Source organism: Onychostoma macrolepis, chromosome 09, assembly GCF_012432095.1.
Source record: "Onychostoma macrolepis isolate SWU-2019 chromosome 09, ASM1243209v1, whole genome shotgun sequence".
Taxonomy (NCBI): domain Eukaryota; kingdom Metazoa; phylum Chordata; class Actinopteri; order Cypriniformes; family Cyprinidae; genus Onychostoma; species Onychostoma macrolepis.
In genome coordinates, this window is record NC_081163.1 from 2,290,523 (window position 1) to 2,316,857 (window position 26,335).

General features: G+C 32.6%; 1 protein-coding gene across 1 annotated transcript; it reads left to right on the forward strand.

Moving 5' to 3' along the window:
* Positions 1-52: 52 nt before the first annotated feature.
* cog3 (component of oligomeric golgi complex 3) lies at positions 53-21,649 on the forward strand. The gene is made up of 23 exons (XM_058787960.1): positions 53-271; positions 1,938-2,084; positions 3,486-3,547; positions 4,241-4,406; positions 5,232-5,306; positions 5,388-5,480; positions 5,577-5,702; positions 5,794-5,874; positions 5,992-6,035; positions 7,831-7,957; positions 8,387-8,478; positions 9,140-9,279; positions 10,435-10,595; positions 11,345-11,450; positions 11,533-11,639; positions 12,624-12,713; positions 13,904-14,024; positions 15,464-15,552; positions 15,634-15,768; positions 16,846-16,921; positions 17,728-17,855; positions 18,572-18,670; positions 20,403-21,649. The coding sequence occupies exons 1-23, from the start codon at positions 86-88 to the stop codon at positions 20,427-20,429; spliced, it is 2,478 nt and encodes an 825-aa protein (XP_058643943.1). The 5' UTR covers positions 53-85; the 3' UTR covers positions 20,430-21,649.
* Positions 21,650-26,335: the final 4,686 nt, after the last annotated feature.

Here is a 26,335-nt window from a genome sequence, read left to right on the forward strand (position 1 = left end):
GTAGAAGTGAAAGCCCTTCATTGATTGGTTGCCTGCTTCCTGACTCCGCCCAACCCGGAAGAAGCTTCCGTTTAGGTGACGTCGAATGTTGTTGGCCATGATGGCGTCGTCCGCAGAGCAGAGTCTCCTGGAGCTCACTGATAAGGAAACTCGGGAGAAGCTGTCACACTGGGACAGTCGCGGGGATCCAATGGCTCCGTTAACGGACAAACAGACGGACTCGATCCTCGAGATCCGCGCAGCCGCAGAAGTCACGCTTCTCCCGGCGGAGGTGAGTGCAGGGTAACTTAGCTAGTGTCAGCTAACAGCTCAAACACACTGCTCTCATCTCTACACACTCGCTGTAGAGAGATACTTCTGCTCTGTAGTGCACTAGATGAGCACTCGGTCTGTGTCTGGCTGCTGAGGTGAGGTGAGGTGAGGTTAGTGGGTGTGTGGACGGGTGCCACGTATGTAATCCATGCAGTATGCAAATGAGTCAGTTTAGCTAAACACGACAGACGAATGAATCGTGTTTAACTTGCTAACGTTAGTTTAACCAGTTGTTTGCAAACTTCTTGGTCAGCAGAACCCCTGTGGCTTTCAAACTGGGGTCCTGGGAAAGTTTGGAGAAAAACAGTGAAAATGTAAATAATGATAATAATAAGATTAAACCAACTAAATAAATTCTATTCAAATAAATATATAATACAAAATTAAATAATAACTCTAACAGTGTACACTACTATATTAAGTTGCTAAATATTTTCCAAATACTTTGCACATATTTGTAATATTATTTTTCACAGTATAAATTAGCTCTTTACACATGAAAATATATCACTTCCTTTTACATTTTATGTAAGGCACAAGGATGATTATATTTGGGGGTCTAAATCATATAACTGAAATATTAAATAATGTTAAGAATTTCTAGGACCTGGGGAAAAAGGGAGAAAACAGGGTAAAAATAAATACAATTGATTAAAATAATAAATGAATATTAAAGATTAAACAAATAATAAATCAGTACTGTACTATACTGAGTAGAAGAAATTACACAATTATAAAAAAAATTTTCAAAGTATAAATTGTTTCCGTGCACATAAAAGTATTGCAAAATATATCACCTTTTATGTTTTACGGTCGTGCAAGGATGATGATATTTGGAGATCTGCGGCATCTAAAAAATTGAAAACACCTGACAGATAAAAATCAATGTGTGTTTGCTTTTGAAATACGCTATTCTCCTTACTGCATTTTAATAATTCTCCGAATGAAACTTTATTTTGTCAAATATTTTGTTTGTAAAGTGTGCTTTAAAATAAATGACACCTGGGTCATTCCCTGTCAAATCAACCAAATTTCAAAAACTTCCCCAGCTCAAATTTTTAATTTTGCTGATATTTTTTCTGAAGAAAGATAAACATGTATAGTGATGAAAGCCAAAATATTAAATGTCATGGATGAATATTTACTGAGTAATCCACTATTTGTAGAGAGGGGTCAAAATGGCAATTTGAGATTCAGAGCCAAATTACAGGAGGTTAAAAATAACTTCAGAAAGACGGCAGCATCATAATGTTATTTTTACACAGAGATTGTTAAGTCTATTAGTAAAATCCGTTGACTTTAACAATCTTTGTTGCATTATCTGCCAATGGTGACCATTCAAAAATGGGGAAAGAGCACTTTTCAAGTTTTTTCCCCAAAGTTTGCATGCCTGTAACTTAAGGAGTATTAAAGATGTGTTAATGTCCTTTTAGATATTGGGTCTTAACAAACTTTTCTCTTTTGGTGTCTTAATTAATCATCATTCAGTGGCATTCAGACATTTGCATTGTTATCACTTTCTCACAAACTCAGTTTAGGGATCACTTGGTCCTCACCCTTAATCATTGGTGTTTGGTGTTTTGAGCGGGAATGAGATGGTGATGCTGCTCTGAATGTTTCCTCAGCTGCCCATCGAGGACATCTGCAGCCTGACGTCTCGCTCTCTGCGCTCCTCGTTCACAGCGACTCTGCCCGAGTCCACGGAGGAGGTGCTTCTGCAGGGCTTTCAGATGCTGGAGCTGGAGAACCAGCGGATCGAGACGGCTCAGCAGGTCAGACACAGACACAGCTGGACTCTGCTGCTTTTATTATCCTTTCATGAGAAATAAAGTCCAGTTCCAAAGAAATAAATGCAGACATTCTGTTTTAAGTGAATGGCATCGCATACTCTAGTCTGTACTAACAAACTAATGTTCAACTTACATTTATTTATTAATAAATTAATAATAATTATAATTTTTTAATTTATTTATTTTTATAGTGCATTGTACAGTACAGATCCAAAGCAGATTCACACTAGTCATAAACAGGAGAATAATTTAATCAAGTATGAGACAAATTAAAGCAGCTCTAATAATAGCTTACTTTTTAAACTAATAGATTACTAACATACTGTTCTTACTATTTCTGCAGTACATATTCTCCTCCTAAAACCAAAATATATTCTATATGTTAGTGTTATGTATTTTTATGACTCATTACTTCATTAACCGCCAAAAGTTAAGACATTTTACTCAAAATTGAATTAAAGATGGGAAAAAATTGTATTGCTGCTTATACGCTTTACATGAAAACATAGCCAGGTTAAATTTAACCGCTAAAGTCTGCATACAATTTTTATTTTGAATGCATGTTATTATGCATGGAAACTTCCAAAAGTTTTGACATTTTACTAAAAATGGGGGAAAAAAGTTTTTATTTCTGGGATTATAGCGTCGTAGATGATGAAATTGTCTAATATCAGTGTAGCTGTCGTCAATCGAGGAATAATGCTGAGTTTGTTACTTAGTGTTTAAAAAAAGCATTGTAGGGAAGTAAAATGATTTGGTATAGCCGGGTTTTCATTCCAAAGTTGCGAATTTAACTTATGCGCAAAATTGGAATATGGCATAAAACATTCGCGAACAAGCACCGTTTCCATCCAACGAGTCAAAGAGAACAAAATCGTCACTTCCTGCTAAACTGGCACTAAATAGCCTATAGAAAACTAGGATAAGCTACTGAATATAATAATTTTCATATATGAAAAATTAATTGCGCCTCGGAGCACAATAAAAACACATCTCTTCCATCTTTATTTGACCCTCTAACTCTAGCAATCTCTATTCTAATTCTATTCTTAAAAAAAAAAAAAAACTTGCCCCTTTAATGCTTGCACTCTGTTCATTTACTAACTGCTTGCTTTCTTTAAAAAATAACTCTAGCTTCTCTAATCATTTTGTATTCTATCTATTTGTTTTCTTTTTATTTATTATATAATTTAAAAAAACCCTTGCTACATGTACTGCGTTAAGCTAACTGAGACTCTTTGATTGCTTCCATTGTCCTCATTTGTAAGTCGCTTTGAATAAAAGCTTCTGCTAAATGACTAAATGTAATGTAAATGTATCTATTGTGACAAGATGAATGATATCACCATCATCACATGACTAATGACGTCATCTGTCTGTCAGTTTTTCTCCTGTTTCTCGAAGCTGCAGGTTCAGATGGATCAGGATGAAGCTTCTAAGTACAGGTGTGTGTTTATGTCCATATGTGACTCTGGACCACAAAACCAGTCTTAAGGTCAATTTGTTGAAATTGAGATTTGTACATCATCTGAAAGCTGAATAAATAAGCTTTCCATTGATGTATGGTTTGTTAGGATCGGACAATATATGGCGAGATACAACTATATGAAAATCTGGAATCTGAGGGTGCAAAAAAATCTAAATATTGAGAAAATCACCTTTAAAGTTGTCCAAATGAAGTTCTTAGCTATGCATATTACTAATCAAAAATTACATTTTGATATATTTACGGTAGGAAATTTACAAAATATCTTCATGGAACATGATCTTTACTTAATATCCTAATGATTTATGGCATAAAAGAAAAATCTGTAATTTCGACCCATACAATGTATTGTTGTCTATTGCTACAAATATACCTGTGCTGCTTATGACTGCTTTTGTGCTCCAGGGTCACATCTGATTAAGAAATACTTGCATGAGAATATAATATATGAGAATTTCTCAATGTGCATATGTCATTGTGAGTTTATTAAGAAGTTAAATTATATCCTGTCAAATTTAAATGCATTTAGATAAGTGTCCTTTTAAATGTACCAGCAAAAATGATTGTGAGCATTCTTGTGCGTGTTTATAACGAAGGCATTATTGACCCAAAAGCTGATGTTTGCTCAGATGAATTGTGCTTTCCTCCACAGGAAGACCCGGGATGTTCTGAACGGCTATCAGGATCAGTGCGACGCTATACTGAAGGACGTGAACGCTGCGCTGGAGCACCTGGACTCTCTGCAGAAGCAGTACCTCTTTGTGTCCACAAAAACAGGAACGCTTCATGAGGCCTGTGAACAACTGCTGAAGGAGCAGGTCTGATGTTCCCTCTGAACCACAGCCGTGCACGTTATATACACGACTGGAGAAAAGTTGAATGTTTCTGAAAGAAGTCTCTTCTGCTCACTCTAGGTGACATTTATTGTATACATTTACTGTAAAATTGTGAAATATTATTACAATGTAAAAGAACTGTTTTCTCTGTGAATATCTGTTCAAATGTAATTTATTTCTGTGATGCGCAGCTGTATTTTCAGCATCATTACTCCAGTCTTCAGTGTCACATGATCTTCAGAAATCATTCTAATATGCTGATTTGCTGCTCAACAAACATTTCTGATTATTATCAGTGTTGAACACAGTTGTGCTGCACAATATTTTTATGGAAACCGTGATTCACTAACATTCAAAAGTTTGGGGAAAGTATTCAGTTTGGTCAAAAGTGACATTTATAGTAGATTTCTATTTCAAATAAATGCTGTTCTTTTAATCTTTCTATTCATCTGTGAATCCTTGAAAATTAAATGTGTCACAGTTTCCACATCACGTGACACTGAAGACTGGAGTAATGATGCTGAAAATTCAGCTTTGATCACAGAAATCAATTACATTTTAGCATATGTTCACAGAGAAAACAGTTACTTTAAATTCTAATAATATTTCACGATTTTTACTGTATAGTTTATCTAATAAATACACTCTCAGTGAGCAGAAGAGATTTTTCAAAAACATCCCAAAACTTTCAACAGAATAGAAAATTTATTGTCATTATAATAATATAACGACATTGTTAGTGTATGTAATTGAAGGAGTGTTCACATGTACATTGATAAATGCTGTATATTTGTCTTCTGTCGACAGTCAGAGCTGGTGGATCTGGCTGAGAGCATCCAAGAGAAACTCTCGTATTTTAATGAACTGGAAAACATAAACACGGTAATGCTCTGCTGCTGTTTCCAGAATGTGTTGATCATGCATTTGTTGTCTTTTTATTAATCTGGTTTATCCCACCTGTAGAAACTGAACTCCCTGACTTTGTCAGTGAACAGCGAGGGATTCATCCCGATGCTTTCTAAACTAGACGACTGCATAGAATACGTCTCCTCACATGTGAGCCAAACGCTTGCTACAGTGTTGCAGTATTCTCCTCTTGTGTTCCAATAGAATCTTTCACACATGCATTATCCTCATGTTTCTTTCTTTCAGCCGAATTTTAAAGACTACCCAGTCTATCTGACCAAATTCAAGCAGTGTCTGTCCAGAGCCATGCTCCTCATCAAGAGCCACGCGGTCAGCACCCTGCATAACCTCACGGCTCAGCTCACCAAAAGGGTGCGTTTAATATAAACTCAAGCCTGGCTGATGATTAGATCACAGATGATTGTATAATTTCCGGTTTGTTTATTGAATGTGACCCGAGCAGGACCCGCTGGGCGCTCCGAACGCAGACAACGCCTTCACGCTCTACTATGTGAAGTTCAGAGCAGCGGCACCCAAAGTTCGGGTAAGACTTGTGTGCAAACACTCGTTTGACACCAGACCGGATTGTTTTATTTGGCTCTTCCATAATTCAATTTTTATTTTTATGTGAATTTTTTTTGTTTGTTTGTTTTTGTTTCAGAGGCTCATTGAACAAGCCGAACAGCGATCTGACAAAATCCCAGAGTGAGTGATGGAGAATGTTTTGATTCATTTTTTAATAATTCTCCTTTCTATGCACATGCACTCCAAATGGCTGAGACCATATTTATTTTTATTTTTTATCATATAACAACGAAATTAAAATCACAAATGTTGTTTTGGCAACTAGCTAAAATAAAGTAGTTTTAATATTTTAATTAATTTTGAATATTTATTTTATTATTATTATTTTAATGGTTTGAATATTTTAGTTTCAGTTTTAGTTAACTATAATAACCCTGTTTTGGATCTTCTTGTTTCCAAACTTGTGATGAAACTGGAGCGAGTAAAGAAACTCATTTCAGGTTAAACACAATTCACCTAGATATGAAAACTCTTTTCATTTACTGTTGTTTTATTCTGACCCGGAATTATTAAACATGTCTTGACAGAATAATATTTATTTATTAGTTTATTTTTGTTTATTTATTTATTTTTCATTTTTATTTTATTTGTTATTAATTAGTTTTCATTTGTTTTATTCATGTTTGTTTTATTTTTTTAAATTATTTATTATTAATACTGTTACGACCCTTCCAGGCTGTTGATCATCTAGGGAGTGAGAAGGGGAACATTTTAACAGTTCCTTTTCCTGTCGTTAGTGACCACTGTGTAGCAATTGAGAATAAGACAAAACCCGAAACGTCAAGTGAAAACAATAATTTAATTAATATAAAGTAAGATGTACACTAATAATTCAGAATCAAATATTAACCCACAAATGAACAACCCCACACTAAATATACCAAAGGAAAAATTAACACAAGTCACAAATAGGTTCTGAGGGGGAGAACGAAGGGAAAACTGGATCGTGCCAAACAAAAGAAAGTAATATAATCAAAACGAGTCTTACTAAATCATTTCAAACTAATCCTAGACTAAAAGAAAAGATTAAAGGAAAAGTCTTCAACGTCCATGACGTCAGAATTCCCTACTCTCACTATCAAAACCAAAAATACAAAATGTGGCACAAACCCCTAACCTAGTGTATCTAGACAAAACAAAATTAACCTAAGTGTGCATTATGTATGTCACGTGACATCCTACCTAATCCCTTCGCCTCCAACCAGGTGAGCTCAACTTTGAAAGTTACTCAAAAGAGTTCCAACCTCCCAACTGAGAAGTTTACAAGGGTAGACCCAAAAGGCAGGATACACATGACAATACAAAATGCTAAAAACACAAACTCAGAAACAAAAAGAAACAAGCATACAAAAACAGGTCAGATTCAGAACAGGCAGTCAGTCTCCCGCTTTGCAGCCCCATGTCCCTTAAGTAGCGTGTTCACCAGGTGTAGAGCATCAGGCTGTTTGGAAGAACGCGCCCACACAGCAGATCAGCCAATCACGTCCTCAGGAAGGATTGACAGGTCAGGCAGCCAACCAGCACACGGCCTGTTAAAGGGACAGTGCAAGAGAAAAGAAAAACCCCACACAGAAAACAAGCAATAACCAAAAATACTCAAAACGTCCCAAGGGACGTAACAAATACATAAATTATTTTGTTCCTTTATAACTTATGTATTTATTTTATGTTTTAGTTTATTTTTGTATTTATTAAAGGTATACATTATATATAAGTTCTATTTATAAAACTTTTTTATTTCATGTAATTTATTTTCATTTATTTTATTTTAATTTATTTTAATTTTATATATTTTACTTCTATTTTATTTTTGTATTTATTTATTTTTATGTTTGTTTATTCATTTATTGGTTTTAATTTGTCATGAATCATGCTGCTTGGAAACAAACCGTCATGTGGTGTGTGTGTCTGTCAGGTATCAGCAGCTGCTGGATGAGATTCATCAGTGTTATCTGGACCAGAGGGAGGTTCTGCTCAGTCCCTGTATAAACTCCACCATCACAGATCTCACCAGCCAGAACAACAAGGATCACTGCGCTCTGGTGAGGGAGCCACATTCTGCCATACTTCCACACATCATGTGCTGATCATGTGACTTTTGTGTGTGTAGTTTTTCCTGTTATTTACAATGGATGATGGTGTTTAAATGAATGCAAAAATGTCTTGTTTCTTTAATCTGTCCAGTGACTTTCAAAAAGGGGTAAAGTGTGTTTGTTTGATTGAACAATATACAACCCGGATGTTTAAAAAAAAAAAAAAATCTACATTGAAACAATCAGTTATTAATTTCTTTTTTTGTTGTTGTTGTCCCTAGCTTCATGTTTGTCAAAAGTTGTGAATGTCCTGAATGACCATTTTTGCTTTTGTTTTTGCATTGTTTTGACTGAAAGTCTTCTCCAGATGTCATAAACGCTCTCACACTGCGTTCGTTTGTAAGGTTCAGCTGATGATTGAAGTTGTTGTTGTTTCAGGTGCGCAGCGGCTGTGCGTTTATGGTCCATGTGTGTCAAGACGAACACCAGCTTTACAACGAGTTCTTCTCCAAACCCACGTCCAAACTGGAGTGAGTAAAGAAACTCATTTCAGATTAAAGCAATACTTCACACAAACATAACTCTCATCATTTACTTTCATATTGTTCTGACCTGCAGCTGTTTTCTTTAATAAATGAAGCACAACATGTTAGACAGAATAATATTTATTAATTAGTTTATTTTTGTATTTTTTTTATTTCTTTATTTGATTTTATTAATTAGTTGCGTTTTTATTTTTTTATTTTGTTTATTTATTTAGTTATTTATTTTAAATAAATTAAAAACTATTTGTATTTATTGGTTTGTCTTTATATTTATCTTTATAATCTTTATTTTTATTTAATCAATTAATTTGTTTTAATTATCATAAATTATCGATTTATTAATTCGTTTTACATTTTGGTTTATATTTATTTACATTTTTACTTATTTATTTTTTTATTTATTAGCTTTTATTTATTTTATTTTGTTTGTTTTATGTTTTTTGGAGCCTATCAGGTTAAATCACCATCTACTTTTGTTGCATGGAAAACAGAGGGTTTGGCATTCTGTGTATTTTATTATTTATTTTCTATTTTCATTTTTGTCTGAACTATTAACCTCAGATTGTGACAGAATCAAGCTGTCTCTTTTTGCTTTTAAATATGTTGACATTATAATAACAATACTTGATCATATGTTTTGTGACAGTGAGCTTCTGGAGAGACTCTGCTTGTCCCTGTATGACGTCTTGAGGCCTCTGATCATCCACGTGGTTCATCTGGAGACGCTGTCTGAGCTCTGCGGCATCCTGAAGAACGAGATGCTGGAGGATCACGTCCAAAACAATGGTAAAACAAGCTTTCCTACCACAGGCGTCTGTTTATACAGTTAAAAACACTGTAGATATACAAGTCAAGTGAATTAGTTAGTGCAAAAGAAGCACTCAACCTGAATATTTCAGTGTCAGATTCATTTCTGTAATGATAAACTCTTATATTAATGGCATGTGGCAGATGGAATGCAATAAACGTCCCAAAAATAAGCTATATGAAACAAGAAAAATATTTTATATCTAGGCATGACCCAGTTGTTTTACAAGGTGTCTTTAGGTCACACAAGACTTACACGTGGATATTTATTAAAAGGTGAAGAAACCATTATGCCTTACTTGCCAAACAAAAATGAAGCATATTTTATTAGAGTGTACTGTTTTTAATGTAAATAGACAACGGTTTTATTCAAATTAACTGATTTATTTAAAAATGTATCACCTGAATGGATTTTAGAATTTTTGTCTAGTGTAGAATTGAAATGAACATAGCCTTGATGAGTTAAAAAGTGAATAAATAAATTAGTGCTGTCAAACAATTAATCGCGATTAATTGCATCCAAAATAAAAGTTTTTGTTTACATAATATATGAGTGTGTTCTGTATATATTTTATGTATATATAAATACAAACACATGCATGTATTTAAGAAAAATGTTATGTTTATATATTAAATATTTATATATAATAATATAAATAAATGTATATACATGTAAATATTTTCAAAATATATACTGTGTGTGTGTGTGTATTTATATATACATAATAAATATACACAGTACACATACATATATTATGTAAACAAAAATTTTATTTTGGATGCGATTAATCGTTTGACAGCACTAATATTTATTAAAAGGTGAAGAAACCATCATGTCTTACTTGCCAAACAAAAATGACAGTGAAGCATATTTTATTAGATTGTACTGTTTTTAATGTAAATAGACAATGGTTTTATTCAGAGGTGTGTTTAACTGATTTATTTAAAAATGTATCACCTGAATGGATTTTAGAATTTTTGTCTAGTGTAGAAAGAAACGTCTTTAATAACTTTTTGTTAGTTGTATACCTTGTGTAATTTAGTCTGAGATCTCCATGAACGTAGCCTTGATGCTGGCATGGCGTTAAAACTGGTTAGTTGGTGTGTGAGGTGTGATTGGTGGGTTTGTCTCAGTGGTCCAGCTGGGAGCGTTTGACGCCGTGGTGAAGCAGATGCTGGAGGACGTTCAGGAGCGTTTGGTCTACAGGACGCACATCTACATCCAGACGGACATCATCGGATACAAGCCTGCGCCCGGAGACCTGGCCTACCCCGACAAACTCCAGATGATGGAGGTCAGCTAACAGAGCACTGAACATCTGAACACTTCTGAGATGCTGTTAGTCCAGGAATGCTGCGGATAAATAAGTTTATGCTTTTTGATATTTATTTCGGCTAGTTGCCAATACAGCATTTCTCATTTTCTTTTAGTTTAACTTGATGTACTAAAGTAACAAAAACTTATTTATGTTCGTATGTAACACAACAAAACAAAATTGAAACTTGAACTAAAATTTATGTGGAAGCTGTAATAGTGTCTCAGTTATACTAAAATAATATTGCCTGGAAAGCCGGCTGTTTCCTTTAGGAAATCTATCCAGCTTTGAATTATTATTATTGTTGTTGTTGTTATTATTATTTATTTATTTTTGTCATTTAAACATTTTGCAAGTTTTTACATTTTATTTTATTTATTTTTTTATTTATTTAATTGTGTATTTTAATTTATTTTTCAATTGTTATATATATATATTTATTTTTTCATTTTTGTAGTTTATTTTATTTTTATTTTTTTTACTTTTTTTTTGGTATAATTGTTTAATTTTTTTTCAATAGTTTAATTTTTTTTTATTTTGTAATGCATTTATTTTTATTTCAGTTTGTATTCATTTTTTTATTTTTAAATGTATTTATTGTTTATAATTTTTAATATAATTTTAACATTTATTTCTGAATTTATGTGGATTTTTTAATTCATATTCACTTTTTCTTTTCTTTATTTATGCACATGCAAATCTAGTGAATTCTGCTCTATCTGTTACAGAAAATTGCTCAGAGTCTGAAGGAGGAGCAGATGAAGTTGAGCTCGAACAGCTCTTTCTCTGACGTGCAGCTGGAGGAGTCTGATAATAAGAAGCTCATCAGCTCTGGTGTGTGTTTGTGGTGACACAGTTTGTGTAATCAGTAGCTGGTCGTGGACGGCGCTGACCGTACGCTGTGTTTCTCCTGCAGATTCGCGCTCACACAGCACAGTTTCTCCTGCGGATCTTCACGGCATGTGGTATCCCACCGTCAGACGGACGCTCGTGTGTCTCTCCAAACTCTACCGCTGCATAGACGTCAGTTTCACACGCCACCACCGCTGCCTAATTCATCCTTACAAAATTAACAATTATGTTCATTTAATAATTAACCATTTATGAATGCAAAAACACCAATCTATAGTTTCCCAATGGCACTGTTTTAATAATTCATATGTATTAAGAATATTCAATAATTTAGGACCAGATTTTTTTTCTTTATCTGATCTTGTGTTTAGATTTTGATTCAATGTAGTAATTTAATTAAATTAAATCTCAATGTTTGATAGAGCACCAAACATGAATGTTTTGTCATCTTTTATTCACCCAAGGGTTATTGTAGTTAACTGAAACTAATACCATTTTCATTACATGAAATAAAATACACATTAACTGATATATATATATATATATATATATTATTTATTTATTTATTAATTTTTCCTCCAGTTAATGTGTATTTTATTTCATGTAATGAAAATGGTATTAGTTTCAGTTAACTACAATAACCCTTGGGTGAATAAAAGATGACAAAAAACTGGAGTGATGCTGAAAATTCAGCTTTGGTTTACAGGAATAAATTATATTTTAACGTATATTAAAATATGAAACTGTTATTTTAACTGCAATAATATTTCACAAAGTTGCAGTTTTTAAAAATATATAATATGATTACATGTATTTTATTTTAGATTACAACATTTCTTTAACCTGAAGTACTGAAATAATTGCAACTAAATAAATTTAAACTAATTAATAAAAATTCATAAAAACTATGCAGACATATTAAAAATAAAATCTAAAACTAATGAAATGACAAAAACACACAACAAAGTCATTAAAACAATCTTCTTTTTAAGTAACCACTATTATTAGTAGTAGTAGTATTAGAAGTATTGTTGTTTTTGTATTAACGAGCAGATATGATATTTTCAGAAATGCACCTTGTGAAAGACGGAAGATATGTGGTTTGAGATGCCATGCGAGCGAGTGAGTGATTGTTTTGTGTGGTGTGTCCTGTAGAGGGCGGTGTTTCAGGGTCTGTCACAGGAAGCTCTGTCTGCCTGCATCCAGTCTCTCCTCAAAGCATCGGATATCATTCAAAAGAACAAGGTGAGCGTTTATGCACCTGGATACAGGACAATCAGTCAGAAATGAGAAATTCACTCCACTATTGTAAATGACCCAGAAATGTTTTTTTTTTTTTTCATAATTTTCTTTTTTTTTCTTTTTAATTAATGTATGAATTTTATATAATTTTAAAATATATATATTTTTTGTAACTTTATTTTTATTTATGCATTCTGAGAAATGTATTCCACTATTGTTAATGATCCAGAAACAGCTTTTTAATTTTTATTGATAATTTTATTTTTTATTAATTCATGTATGATTTTATATTATTTTTTTGTAATATTTTTACTGTATTTTTATTTTTTATTTTATGTCCTGAGAAATTCATTCCACTATTGTAAATGACTTAAATTAGTTAATTAATTTATATTTATTTATTTTTAGTATTTTTTTTATTTCTATCTATCTATCTATCTATCTCTCTATCCTGAGAAATTCTTTCCACTATTGTAATTGTGACCCAGAAACAACATTTTACCATATTAAATTTCAAGTCGTTTTTTTTTTTAATTGCCTTTTGCACAGTACACATTGTTTCAAAGCAGCTTTACATAAAATCATGAAGTTATTGTTTATAATATAATATCATATCTTCATGCCTTATTGTCACATTTAGCAGATTAGGGATAGATGATAATAGTTACATTTTGCAATGATATAAACCATCAGACAGTTGAGATTTACCATATACTTTATGCTGCTTTACATGATTACATTATATGTGTTTAAACTCAAATATTATATATATCCAACTTTATATATTGAGCTGGCCGATAATATAGTGTCATTTTGCAATGATTTAAGCAATCACACTGCCGATATTTGTTGTACAGCATATATTGTTTTATGTAAGTACTGTGTATATATGCAAATAAAGTTTGATGTACTATTTATTCAACTTTAAATATATTGCTGGGTGATAATATAGATTGTCACAATATAAACAATCAAACGCTTGCGATTTTTAAATATTATATTGTGCGTATCTTTTTTGGTATATTATGTGTAACATTTGGTAAAAAACCCAGGATTCCTGCATGTGAAGCTTTATCAGAATCAGAAACGCTGGCTGAGGCAGGATTGGTCCGTCAGGTTTTAGAGGAGGTTTAGTTCCCGAGAGTAAACCGTGTGTGTGTGGATCTCATCAGACTGCTGTACTTTCTTCACAGACTCAAGTAGATGGGCAGCTCTTCCTGATCAAACACCTCCTCATCATGCGTGAGCAGATCGCCCCGTTCCACGCCGACTTCGCCATTAAAGAGATCTCTCTGGACCTGAAGAAGACCAGAGGTAACAGGTTTGGGTGGATTTGAATGGTTGTTGCTCTTTCTTTATAGATGTTCACAGCACTGACAGAATGAGTGTGACAGATCTGCATTTTATATTTTTAATACATATGCATATAAATGAGTGTTTTTCAGCATTTGAACACACAAATATCTAAAAAAAAAGACGTTCCCTCTAAACATGCATGAATGTGTGCGTAGTTTCAAGACTCTTGTTGTTGTTGATGTTTTGAAAGACAATACAGAATGTTTTGTTCTATGTAATATTTACTGGTTTGTTTCTCAATATGAGTGTAAACTGGCAAAAATTCATGTTTTTTGGGTAACTCGTTTAATGTCAAATCGACCAAATTTCAGACACTCAAAAATGTTTTATTTTGTTTATATTTTTTACTGAAGAAAGACTTAAATAGTGGTAATTGTGATTTAAGTGGTGATTTAAAAAAAAAAAAACATTTAGTTTCTGAAAAGGTTTCAGCTTACTCATGGAGCCATATCAAGATCCCAATATATCTGGAACTGAACCATAAAAGGCCATAAAATTGAAAATACCCAAAGAAAAGTTTGTTACAAACCAGAATCTTGAAGGCTATTGCGATTATCTTTAATGCTTCTTGAGTTACAGGCATGCAAACTTTGGAAAAAATACACAAAAAGTGCTTTTTCCCAATATGTAAACTGTCACTATTGGTATATAAAGCAACAATGATTGACAAAGTCAATAGATTTTACTAATAGACCTAACAATCTCTGTGTGAAAATAATATAATGATGCTGTCATTCTTCTAAAGTCATTACAAAGCCTGTAAATTGGCTCCAAATCTCTCGTCATTTTGACCCTCTTCTACAAAATAGTCAGGGCAACATTAAGGTCCACGCATCTCTGGAATCGAAAATTATTGGGGCTTAAAAATAAAGATACCAAAAGAAATTTTTCTTAAGAACCAACATCTAAAAGGATATTAAGATATCTTTAATACGTCTGGAGTTGCAGGCATGCAAACCTTGGGGGGAAAACACGAAAAGTGCTTTTTTTCCATTTTAGAACGGTCACCTTTGGCATACAATACGACAAAAATTACTAAAGTTAACAGATTTCATTAACAGACCTACCGATCTCTCTGCAAAAATAAAATAATGATGCTGCCATCTTTCTGAAGTTATTTTTACTTATTATTTTAAGTTATTATTCTGTAATTTGGCTCCAAATCTAAAACCAAGCAGAGGAAGATATATTTGAAAAGTCCAGGGTGTCCTTTTTAAAAAAACTCGAATGAAATTCACAGAAGAGAAACACAGAATTGCATAATGAGTCTATACTGGAAGCTGGTGAATGAGCAGCATATGTATTGACTGTGAACGGATGAAATGTGTGTGTGTGTGTGTAACAGCAGTAAAGCGCCACCAGATGGCAGAACAACATTTGTTTTTCTCCGTCCTCAGACGCAGCTTTCAAATTCCTCAACCCCAAGGCTGTGCCCAACTACTTCCGTCTGAACAGCCATAACGCCATCCTTGAGTTCCTGCTGGAGGTAACGTCAGACCCTCGCACCTGATTCCTGATCTGTAGTGAATGATTAATGACTCATCATAAGCTAATGCTTTCACACCAGGGTACGCCGGAGATAAAAGAGCACTACATCGACTCGAAGAAAGACGTGGATCGGCACCTGAAGTCCAGCTGTGAGCAGTTCATACAGCAGCAGACGCACATGTTTGTGGGAAACCTGGAGGAGTTTCTCACCAAGGTCAACATTCACTCCTAAATTCTCACTCGCGCAGAGCATTATGGGTCGGCAACAGTGCTGGGTAGTAACCGATTACATGTCATCTGGATTACGCTATCAGATTCCAAAAATTAATTACTTGGAATATTTTAAAATACTAGTAATCAGATCACATTTACTTTTTTATTGATTACATGTTTACATATTATTCACATGGTCACATGACTAACAGGTATAAAATTTCATATTTTAAGTCTTTTATTTTGATTGAAAGATGTCATTTAACATTTTTATGATTTCATTTATTAAATTAGCTTTCCATCAAACTCAGAAACCCACTGCAGTTCCTTGACAAACCCCAGTTTGGGAAACCTTGGCTAACATAATGTTATGTTTATTGAATATTTAATGAATATATGTATATATATATATATATATATATATATATATATATATATATATATATATATATATGTCTAATTTTTTTTAAATATGGTACAATATTATCGTCTTTAAATCAATGTGATAAACGCATTACATCAAAAGTAATCAAAAAGTAGTCTGATTATATCATCAGAAATGTGTACTAACTCATATATATTTATTTATTATTATTATTTAATTTTTTTTCATGCATTATACAAATTATAGTTTTAGTAATACAAACTTATTAATACAAACTGTATTTGTGATGTTAAAATTGTTTAATTTAAATAAGCATAATACACTACATACTACCATGACATGAAATATATATTTGTTTTTGCTTTTTGCTTTTTTTTTTTTTTTTTACACAAATGAGAAGTTAGTGTACAAATGTGCTGAAATTTAATTTGTCCTGAAAATACAGTGCTTTATTTTTGTGCAATGCTTTATTTTCATTAGGTAACATATATTTATATATTTTTCTCAAATTCCCAAATTTATGTCAAATGCAAATATGAACGGTGCGTAGTGAAGATTATTGAAATATTTCAAGTTAAAATGTGGTTTTATATATTTAGTCTTTTAGTTTTCGTCTTAACATTGTATAATTATGAGCTCAGTTTGGTGTTTTGGGGTAAAAACCAAAGTTCCCATCACTCTTTCTAATCGCAGGTAGCAGCTTTAAAAACGATGGCTGTTCAAGGAGGACCGACGTACAACCTCTCGCAGCAACCCTGGGCTCAGCCGGGTGAGTCGCCAATTAAATGTTTCATCAACTTCTAATTATCTAATAATTAGCTCTAATTAGCTGTTTGATTACACTGAATGATCTGCTGCGCAGCTAGAAACACTTTTATATCGTTGAAGTGTGAATTTCACTGATCGAAGTGTAAAAGGCATGATATTAATGTGAACAAAGAAAGATGATTGTTTGAATCTCATGAAAACATGATTAATAATATGCATTATAATATAATATTTATTAGTAGTAGTATTACTATTATTATTGTATTATTAATCAAATTTATCTTACATTATGTATATGCTTACATTACATTAAAAATCATTATTTATATATAAATAAAAATTAATGTTATTTAATAAAAATTATATATGTATGAATGTATGTGTATAAAATATTTCATAAATATAAAATAGAATATAATTTTGTTTTTCTATGTTTATTCTTTTGAAATACAGGTAATGCAAATGGTATATATATATATATTTGGTTTTGTTAAAATTGTTTAATTTTTTTCCTAAATTAGCATGAATTTAAGGCACTAGATACTATCAACATAAAAAATCTTTATTTACATTTTCTGCATTACACTAATGATAATTTAGTGTGAAAATGTGCTAAAAAATCTTGTTAGTACTGAAAATACAGTATGCTTTTTTTTTTTTTTGGGTGAAATAAAGCCCCTACATGTTTTTGACAGATTTTGTAATATGCAATTACACCATAATGAGGCAGAAATAATTTTCACAAATAGAGCTGTATGACTGGGTGTGTTGTTTTGAAGTTTTTGCACTTTTGTTTTCTGTACTTAGCCAAAATCAATGACGTTGTGATGGCCACCTATCGCATACTGAAGAACAAGCTGCCCGGCACCTTACAGAGCATGTCTTTATATCTGGCCAATAAGGACACAGAGTTCATCCTGTTCAAGCCCGTCAGGGTGAGTATCACACCCAGCATCTGCCTGTGTTGTTTTCTTAATTTTATTTTTTAAGTCTGTATTTCTTAAACCTAATCATAAAATACTAATTATGTAATCAAGTCTGGGTTTATGCTGACCTTTTTCTGAACTTTGCTCCCTTTGGTTACAATTAAAATGAAAAGTAGTACTTATTAATTTGTTATTTATTCATATTTTAAAGTAATAATGATATTAGTATTTAATATTTGAATTAGTTTTGTATTTTTTTTAAGTAAATTAAGTTAATTTTAGTAATTTTGTTGGGTGTTTTAGTTGTTGTTTTTTTAATGCCTATTAAGATTATTTTTGTTCTCCATTTTTCATTTTAGTACTTCAGCTTATTTTATTTAAGTTAGTTGTGACAGCAAAATTTCTCATTTTTTAGTTTTTTTTTTTTCATTAACATTTAATGTATTTTTTTGGTATTTTTAGTTTTGGTCTTAGTTAACAACAATAACAACAGCCTGAAAATCCAGTTTAAAACCATGCAAACACACTGATAGGATGTTTTGGAGAAAGCTCAAAATGTTCGTCTTATAGAATGGCAAATGGCAACGGTTGCTAAGGTAGAATTGGTCATTAACTTTTTAAGGCGGAGCTAAGCAAAGGGTCAATTGCCCATAATGCAATGCTCACCCAGCAGAATAATGATAAGAAGAAGTGCACTGAATCCAGTCAATCACATGCTGTTTCAGAACAACGTCCAGCAGGTGTTCCAGAGACTGCATGCGTTACTGCAGGAGGAGTACAGCGGCGAAGACCTGCAGATCATCGCATGTCCCTCCATGGAACAGGTGCTTATCACACCCAGCTTACACAAATGTGTTCCCATCAAGTTATGAAAATGTTACTTCTAAATAACATTCAAAACATTCCTTCAGAGAAAACAGTAAGGGAGCATTCCATTTGATCTTTTCGCAAACATTGTAGGAATGTTACTTTTGAATTTTCTAAGAGCCGTCTACTTAGTACCAGCTAGTTAGTAATAACGTTGAGAAACAAACCGTTTAGAGAAAGTTATCAAAGATCAGAAAACTTCGAACGAGCGTTCTGCTCACGTTGCAGGATGAATGTTTGTTTGTAACTTTTTTATTTTTTTTGTACTAATGTTTACAGAACATTATTAAATATTTTGGGAATGTTACATTTGAATGTTCCCTGAACCATGTGAAGCCAGTAAGTATTAACATTTAAAAAGGTTTGACACATGTGCAACTAAAATGTTTCAGAAAAATGTTCCATGAACAAATATATATATGTGTTAGTTAGTTATTTTATTATTATTTTTTTTGTGCTAACGTTTTTAGAATGTTATTATTATAGACCAGATATGAACATTCTACTAACGTTACTAAAAAGTATATTTTTTTTTTTAAGATTTATTTTTGGCGTTTTTTTGCCTTTTATTAGGATAGGACAGTATGTAGACGGGAAGCAAAGTGGGAGAGAGATTTTCCTTGAACAATGTATAAATAAATAAAGGGTTTTTAAAAAATGTTTTTATTAAAACCCAATGTCCGTTTGCATGAACTGCTTAGAATAGTCTTAAAAGTTAGTCATGTAATGTTTTCTGCAAATTGGTCAACTTTTTGAAGTCCGTTACATTAAAACATTGGTCTAATTTGAATCCAAAAAGTAAGTCTGATTACCACTTAGTTAAAGGCAGGGTGGGTGATTTGGTTCAAAAACATTTTCTGTTATGCTGGTTAAAATCTGTTCGCATCCTGATAGCGATCACTAAGTTCAGTGGTCTAAATGTAATTATATGTATCGTCTGTGGAAGGCATAGGGCCATAAAATGTTCGTCCAATCATATCCTTCTTTCCGAGGGCTACGATAGGCTGTGCTACCTGCCTGTCAATGTACAGCAGTGACCAGAATTATTACAACACTAGTATTTTCAGCAGCTAAAAATGGTTTTAAGTCAGTTATTTCTATCTTTTGCTGCAGTGTGTCAGTAGGAAATATCAGTTTACATTTCCAAACATTCATTCTGCCATTAATTGTAATAATCCAGTGAGATTTGACAGAGATCTGATCATCATCAGTCTGTCTGGAGTGACATGAAGAAACAGAACAAACTGAGACAGACTCAATCCAGAAGAACTGTGCCAACGTCTCCAAGACGCTTCAAGAAACCTACTTGTAACGCTACAGTACTGTTAAAAGTTTTAGGCGCTTGTGTAAAAATGCTTTACAGGTAGGTTTCTTGAAGCATCTTGGAGACACAGTTCTTCTGGAAGTTCATAACTTTGAAAGAATATGAGATATAATTCATTTTTCTGTGGTAATGTTTAGAGAACGTTATCAAAGATCAGATAACTTCGAACGAATGTTACTGGAAGGATGTTGTTTGTAACTTTGAGAGAACATAATGTATAAATAATGTTTTTGCGGTAACGTTTTGAGAACGTTATTAAAGACTTTGAACGAACGTTATACTAATGTTCCTGGAAAAATGTTAGCGGGAGGGCTGTAAATATCCATTTTATAATCAAAGTAATTTCTTTTTCCCCTGCCATCTAGATAAATCTGCTGCTGTCTGTGAAATAGCCCTGGACTCAGTGAAGTTCTTCCACCTTCGGACCACGTCAGCTTCCAGAAGATTCTGGAGATAAACACGTCTTTATATCTAAAGACAGAACGCGACCCATTCCGAGCCCTGAACACTAAAGACGCTCTGCTGCAGGTGCTTGGTCTGGTTCTTCTGTTTAGCATTGATACGAAATCAGTTTGTACAGATTGAAATGAAACCGCTTCTGTGCTGAGTCACATGGCTGTTGGTCTGCAGGGTCACATCGGCACAAACACACGTGATCCGCTAGGGGGCGCTGTGTGTTTGAGGCAGATTTCTCAAGGAGAAAAGAGCAGAACTAGATCGATGAGAGAGCAAATAACTGTACAGGTGAAGGAAATGATGTGCATAACATATTTATTATTATTTTTAAAGGAATATTTCACTGAGAAATGTGTATTCTGTTATTATTTAGTCACTTTCATGTCATTTAAAGGGACAGTTCACCCTAAAATCATGTCATTCCCAACCTGCTTGCAAACCCTGAACACAAAAGAAGATACTGTGATCACCAAATACTTTCGGCTCCCATTTCATCTTTGGATGGATTATCCTTTTAAAACCTGCATGCTACCCTTTTTTTTTTTTCTGATGAACACAAAAGAGGTTTGTTTGAAGAATGTTCATGCAGCTCTTTTACATGAATTTTTACAGTCAAAAAACACCATAAAAAAACTCAAAGCATCCATATGACTTGTGCATTATATTCCAAGCTGTAATATCTTTTTAAACATCCATGCAGGTTTGGAATGATATGAGGGTGAGTTAATAATAACATAATTTTCATATTTAGCTGAATTGTTTCTTGAAGCTCCCCTGTATGCATCAGGCTAATTATGCATTTCCTCGTTTTCTTCCTTCGTTCTGGGAGTTTAGTTCATCTTCTGTCAAAAACATCCTCACTTCTTGGGCTTTTTGTACATGCATCTATAAGTTTGATATAAGATTGGCTTCCTGTTTGACACGAATGACCCTTTTCTGTTTCGTTCTGTTGGAGTGATTGTAATGAATTCATAACTAAAGCTGAAGGTTTATTACACGTTTTTCCTGACGAGCGGTGATTCATTCCTGTAGTTTTTCTAAATAAATGCACACATGTTCACAAATTCTCCAAGAACTGAAAGGCATGAAGTTTTACAACGTGGAAATGAGATTTAGCTCATTAAACATTGATTAAAACCTTTATAAAAAATAATAAGCTCTTTTTTTTTTGAATGGTGCTGATTTAGGGCCAGCATAAATCTTCATTTTCTGGTGCATTCTGGGAATGGCATTTCCCTTGATTTAGTAAGAGCTCAACTCTCTGCCCTTCAACCTCGCAGCTGAAGAGAAGAACTTCAACACTTTCTGAATGCCTTTTATTCCTAACCTTTAACTGCAATAATGCGCTACAGTAGCTGATGCTGATTTATGAAACTAATACTTCTGTAAAGCAGACTTGGAGTTGGAAAATGAGCCTATTTTCAAAAATAGTGGAGTGTTCCTTTAAACATGCTTGATGAGCAAACAGGATAGAAAACTAAAATGTTACGTTAAAAATGCATTCAGTTTGAATAATCGAGTAATCGCACCTGATTATATATATTTACAGCAGAAGGCAGCATTATAAAGACTTTTCTTTGGCATTTTATTAGTAGTAGTATTTACTTTTATTGCTCATATTAATGTTAGAGATGTTATGAAACACTAAGTATTCAAAAAACATGAATGATTCTTCAAATTGTATATGCTGGTTAAATTAAGTAAATCGTTTCTATGCAATTACAATACAACTGTCTTAAATGTTTTGTTCAACCAATTTAATAGATTGACGTTTTTCTGTCAGATGATGGCATGTTAAGGACAGTTATGTTCAGGATCGTATAGGGTGGATGTAGTCCCAACACAAAATGATTACGGTAAATTTTACTCATTTTACTCATGGATTGAACATAAAATTAAGTTCAAGAATTGTGTTACTTGAGCTCATTTTAGCAAAATAATAAATTAAAAACAAAATAATAAAAATAATAATAATAATAATAATTACAAAGTAAAATATAAATAACAAATAATAAAGAAAATAAACAGCAAAAGTGTAGTAGTATTTTATTAATACATTCAAATTTGTATATATTCCTTTTTCATTTTGAGTTAAAGTACATTTTTAAAGTGTGTCTGTATATATATTTTTTAATTAGTTTTTATTTCAGTTTGTCATTTTAGTACATCGTTAAACTAAATGAAAATTAGAAATATTGCATTGACAACTATAGCTTTATATAATTTCTTATGTTAAATACATATTTTTATATTATACAGTTTTTATTTTTTTAAATAATTTATTTAATATTTATAATGTTTAATTTTATTTCAGTTGTGGGTTTTTAATGGTTCTAGTTTAAGTTTCAGTTAATAAAGAAAGTGATCAGATGCGCAATTTTAACATTTTTATACATTCCTTTTTCAATTTTAAATTTGTAGTAGTTATGTGTTTTTGACATGTATACATAGGTTTTTATTCATTTTTATTTCAGTTTTAGTTATTTTATTATGTCAAGTTTTATTTCGATTTAGTTTTTTTAAATGTTTTTTTTAAATATTTCAGTTATTTCATTTAACATTTTATTTCAAGCAACAAGTTTTTTATGGTTTTAGCTTAACTGTGAAAGAGAAAGTGATCAGACCCACCATTTTCACCTGCTGGACAACAAAAGAGGTAAAAGCTAAAAATCCCACAGACGTACATTGAGACCTGAGCCACATCTGTAGACCACAAGATCACGGGACGAGAAGAAACGTCCCAGAAACGGACAAACGCAGAAATGTATCCTCTTGCACAGTTCAGCGTTGATTGCTGTGTGGTGTTTGTTTTGGCACGGGTCTGTGATGTGGCCAGATGTTGATGCATCACCTGAGCTCTGTCCGCTCCTGCACATCTCTGACCACATCCTTACAGGAAATCAGCCTGTGTTTACATGCATGGAGGGAGAAACACTGGGAGTCATCTGCTGACTGAAGAGATCCGGATAAGCTCTCGTGGCGTTACACAAAGTGCTATTTTTATTGACAGAATTGCAGTGCTCCGGTTTAGTTTGTTACTGCTGTTAATTAGTTGTTTTTGTTTAATATTAAATCAGCCTATTTTAGGCCATTTTAAAGGAATAATTCTCTAAGAATAGTTCAGATTTTTGTAACTTGACAGAATAGCACTATGCCTCTGATTGCTTCGTGTGAGGAACGGATCAAATTTAAGCTTTTATTCACTGATGATCTTGCCCTAAAAACTTTAATAACTCTTGAAAATAAATTTTTATTTTTTTTTTTTTTTTATATATATTTTATTTAATACATTTTATTTAATTTAAGTTTTTTCAAGTTACATTTTTATGAATTTTATTATAGTTTTAGTTGTTTTAGTACATCAAGTTAAACTGAATGAAAATGAAAATGTTGCTGTATCAAATAAATGAAATAAGGTTTTTTTTTTTTTATATATATTATTAACATGTCTATTTTTTTCAAGGGCAAGTCTAATATAATTTTAAATCTAATATTTATATTTTATTTTATTCCTACTTTATATTTTAGCCCTCTGGGGTCTGAGGGTGTTTTGGGGGCCTGGAGAAGTTTTGCCATGCCCTGACGTTTGTGCTTTTTTCAGTTGCTTATAAACACATTAATGGCTAAAGTTTAATAACACTGTAATCAGCACAAACTGGGCTACAATAATATGTGAGCAGCATGTGTAGACATGATTGTTTCTGAGAAAACAACGTTTATGCATGCGTAGTGAAAAACTAAAATTTTAAAGTCACTGAAATAAGGCCATCAAACACATACAGATCATTTGTTCACAAGACGTTTGAGAACTGGATCTTGTAGTCTAGAGTTATTTGCTTCAAAATGATGTGAAAATCATCTTATTCACTCATTCACAGAAAACAATATATTGATTTAAATTTTAATGTTATTACGGTTTTAGTTATTTTAGTACATCAAGTTAAACTGAATGAAAATTAGAAATGTTGCCTTGGCAACTAGCTGAAATAAAATACGTTTAATTTAAATATTTTATTAACATCTAATATTTTATTTTATTTCAGCTTTATTTTCATTAACAAAAATATTTTTAGTTTTAGTTAACAATGACAGCACTGGTATAAATTGCAAAAAAAAAAAAAAAAAACTGATTATATTTTATTCTATTTCAATTTAAATATTTTTAATTAATATAACAAACTGTACATTTCACAGCATTTTGCTGTAAAATTACATATAATGTGAAATGTCCCATTAGATCTATTACAGCTTTTCACTATATATTTTTAAAAAGCTTACTGTTACCAAACAGGTTTTTACTGTAGTATTTAAACAGGCTATATGTCATGCAACATATTTGTATTGTTACATTAATTGAAGTTAAATGTCTTATTCTCTGATGTGAGAGGAGTTTGCTGTCCTTCAGTGGATCGAGTCTGGAGTGATTTCATCGGTCTGTGATGCTGATGCTGATGCTGTGAACTGAAGGAACTTCTCAAGGCCGGAGGAACGGGTTGGATGGACGTGAACATGTGGCTGAAGGTCTGACGCTTTGCATGAACCTTCAAAGCACTGAGATCCCCTTTCAGACGATATAAATCAGCAGCCACAGCTGTAACTCCAGCGCAGCAGCCTGCTGAAGGACACAAGGTTAGTCTCTTCAAAGTCTGATTGGAATAAAAGAAGATGGAATATTATTTGCAGAGGATTTGTGTTTGAATCACACTCAGTCGGTGCAGTGCCAGTCTCATCTGGGTTTGCTTCAGGGCTCAATTTTACTTTTGACATCCATAGGTGAACCAAAACTGTACTGAAATGAATACAAAAGTGTAAAAGTGCAAGCAAATGCATGTGGACATAACGGCAGACAACAGACATTTCATTGTTTGAGCAAAATTATTGCTAGGGATAATTTAGTAGTGGCTGGATATTATAGGGACATTTCACAGCATCTCAACTAAATTCTACACCATTGAAAATCATAACAATTGATGTCTGATTTTGGAAAATATAGTTCTCTCCTTAAATATGAAGAGCTCAAACAACAGATTAATGACTTACTCCAAATTTCACAAAAAGCTTATGGACGTAATTATAATGTAAATCAAACACTGAAGTGAGTTACTGTTTTTGTCACTTCTGAGGAAGATTCGTTCACTTGTTTGGCAATGCTAGCTAAATTTCACATAGCCTACATAAACAAAAATCTGGATCTAAATCTCTTTTCTTTATTCAAAGTTGATCTAGAAAAGTACATGGAAACTATTCAAAGTTCTGTTCATCCTAAAGCAGTGAAAACCATAGTTTTACTATGGTATTTGTAGTAAAGCTGTGGTTTGTTTAAAGGGTAAATTTTCTTTGTATTTATATTTGTGTATACTTTCTTTTTATCTTTGTTTTGTTTTCATAACTGTGCTTTTTTAATGGTTTGAGGCTACTGTTTAATAAAAAAAAAAGAAAGATTTGCGCTCTGAAGTCCCATCTGAAACTACGTCACATATGTTCCTCTCACCGTCACAGCATGGAAATACTAATAAAACTTAGTTTTGGAAAAATACTTTGCATTACAAATCTTTATATTATTTGGCTTTCTATTAATGCAATACAATGAATCCCAGCCGTCTACAGTCTCCCCGTGGCTTACATCATTAGCAGTTTAGCATTTAGTGAGTAATTTACACCAAAACAAAAAGATAATATCTGTGCTTTCATGTCTGAAAACATTATTTTTGTCTTACATTTCATAATAAATCTGAAGTCCCATCTGAATAATGATTTGCGAACCATCATTTCAAATCAGGACTTCGGAGCGCGGATTGCGAATCATTCAATTCGTGAAATGATTCGCGAACCCGCTCCGAAG

Bases quoted from the DNA above. Each gene is read 5' to 3' on its own strand.
- cog3 (XM_058787960.1), top strand. From the start codon at position 86: ATGTTGTTGGCCATGATGGCGTCGTCCGCAGAGCAGAGTCTCCTGGAG. The intron at 5,703-5,793 runs GTGCGTTTAATA...TGACCCGAGCAG, and splicing joins CGGCTCAGCTCACCAAAAGG to GACCCGCTGGGCGCTCCGAA. The intron at 11,640-12,623 runs GTCAGTTTCACA...TGTGTCCTGTAG, and splicing joins AACTCTACCGCTGCATAGAC to AGGGCGGTGTTTCAGGGTCT.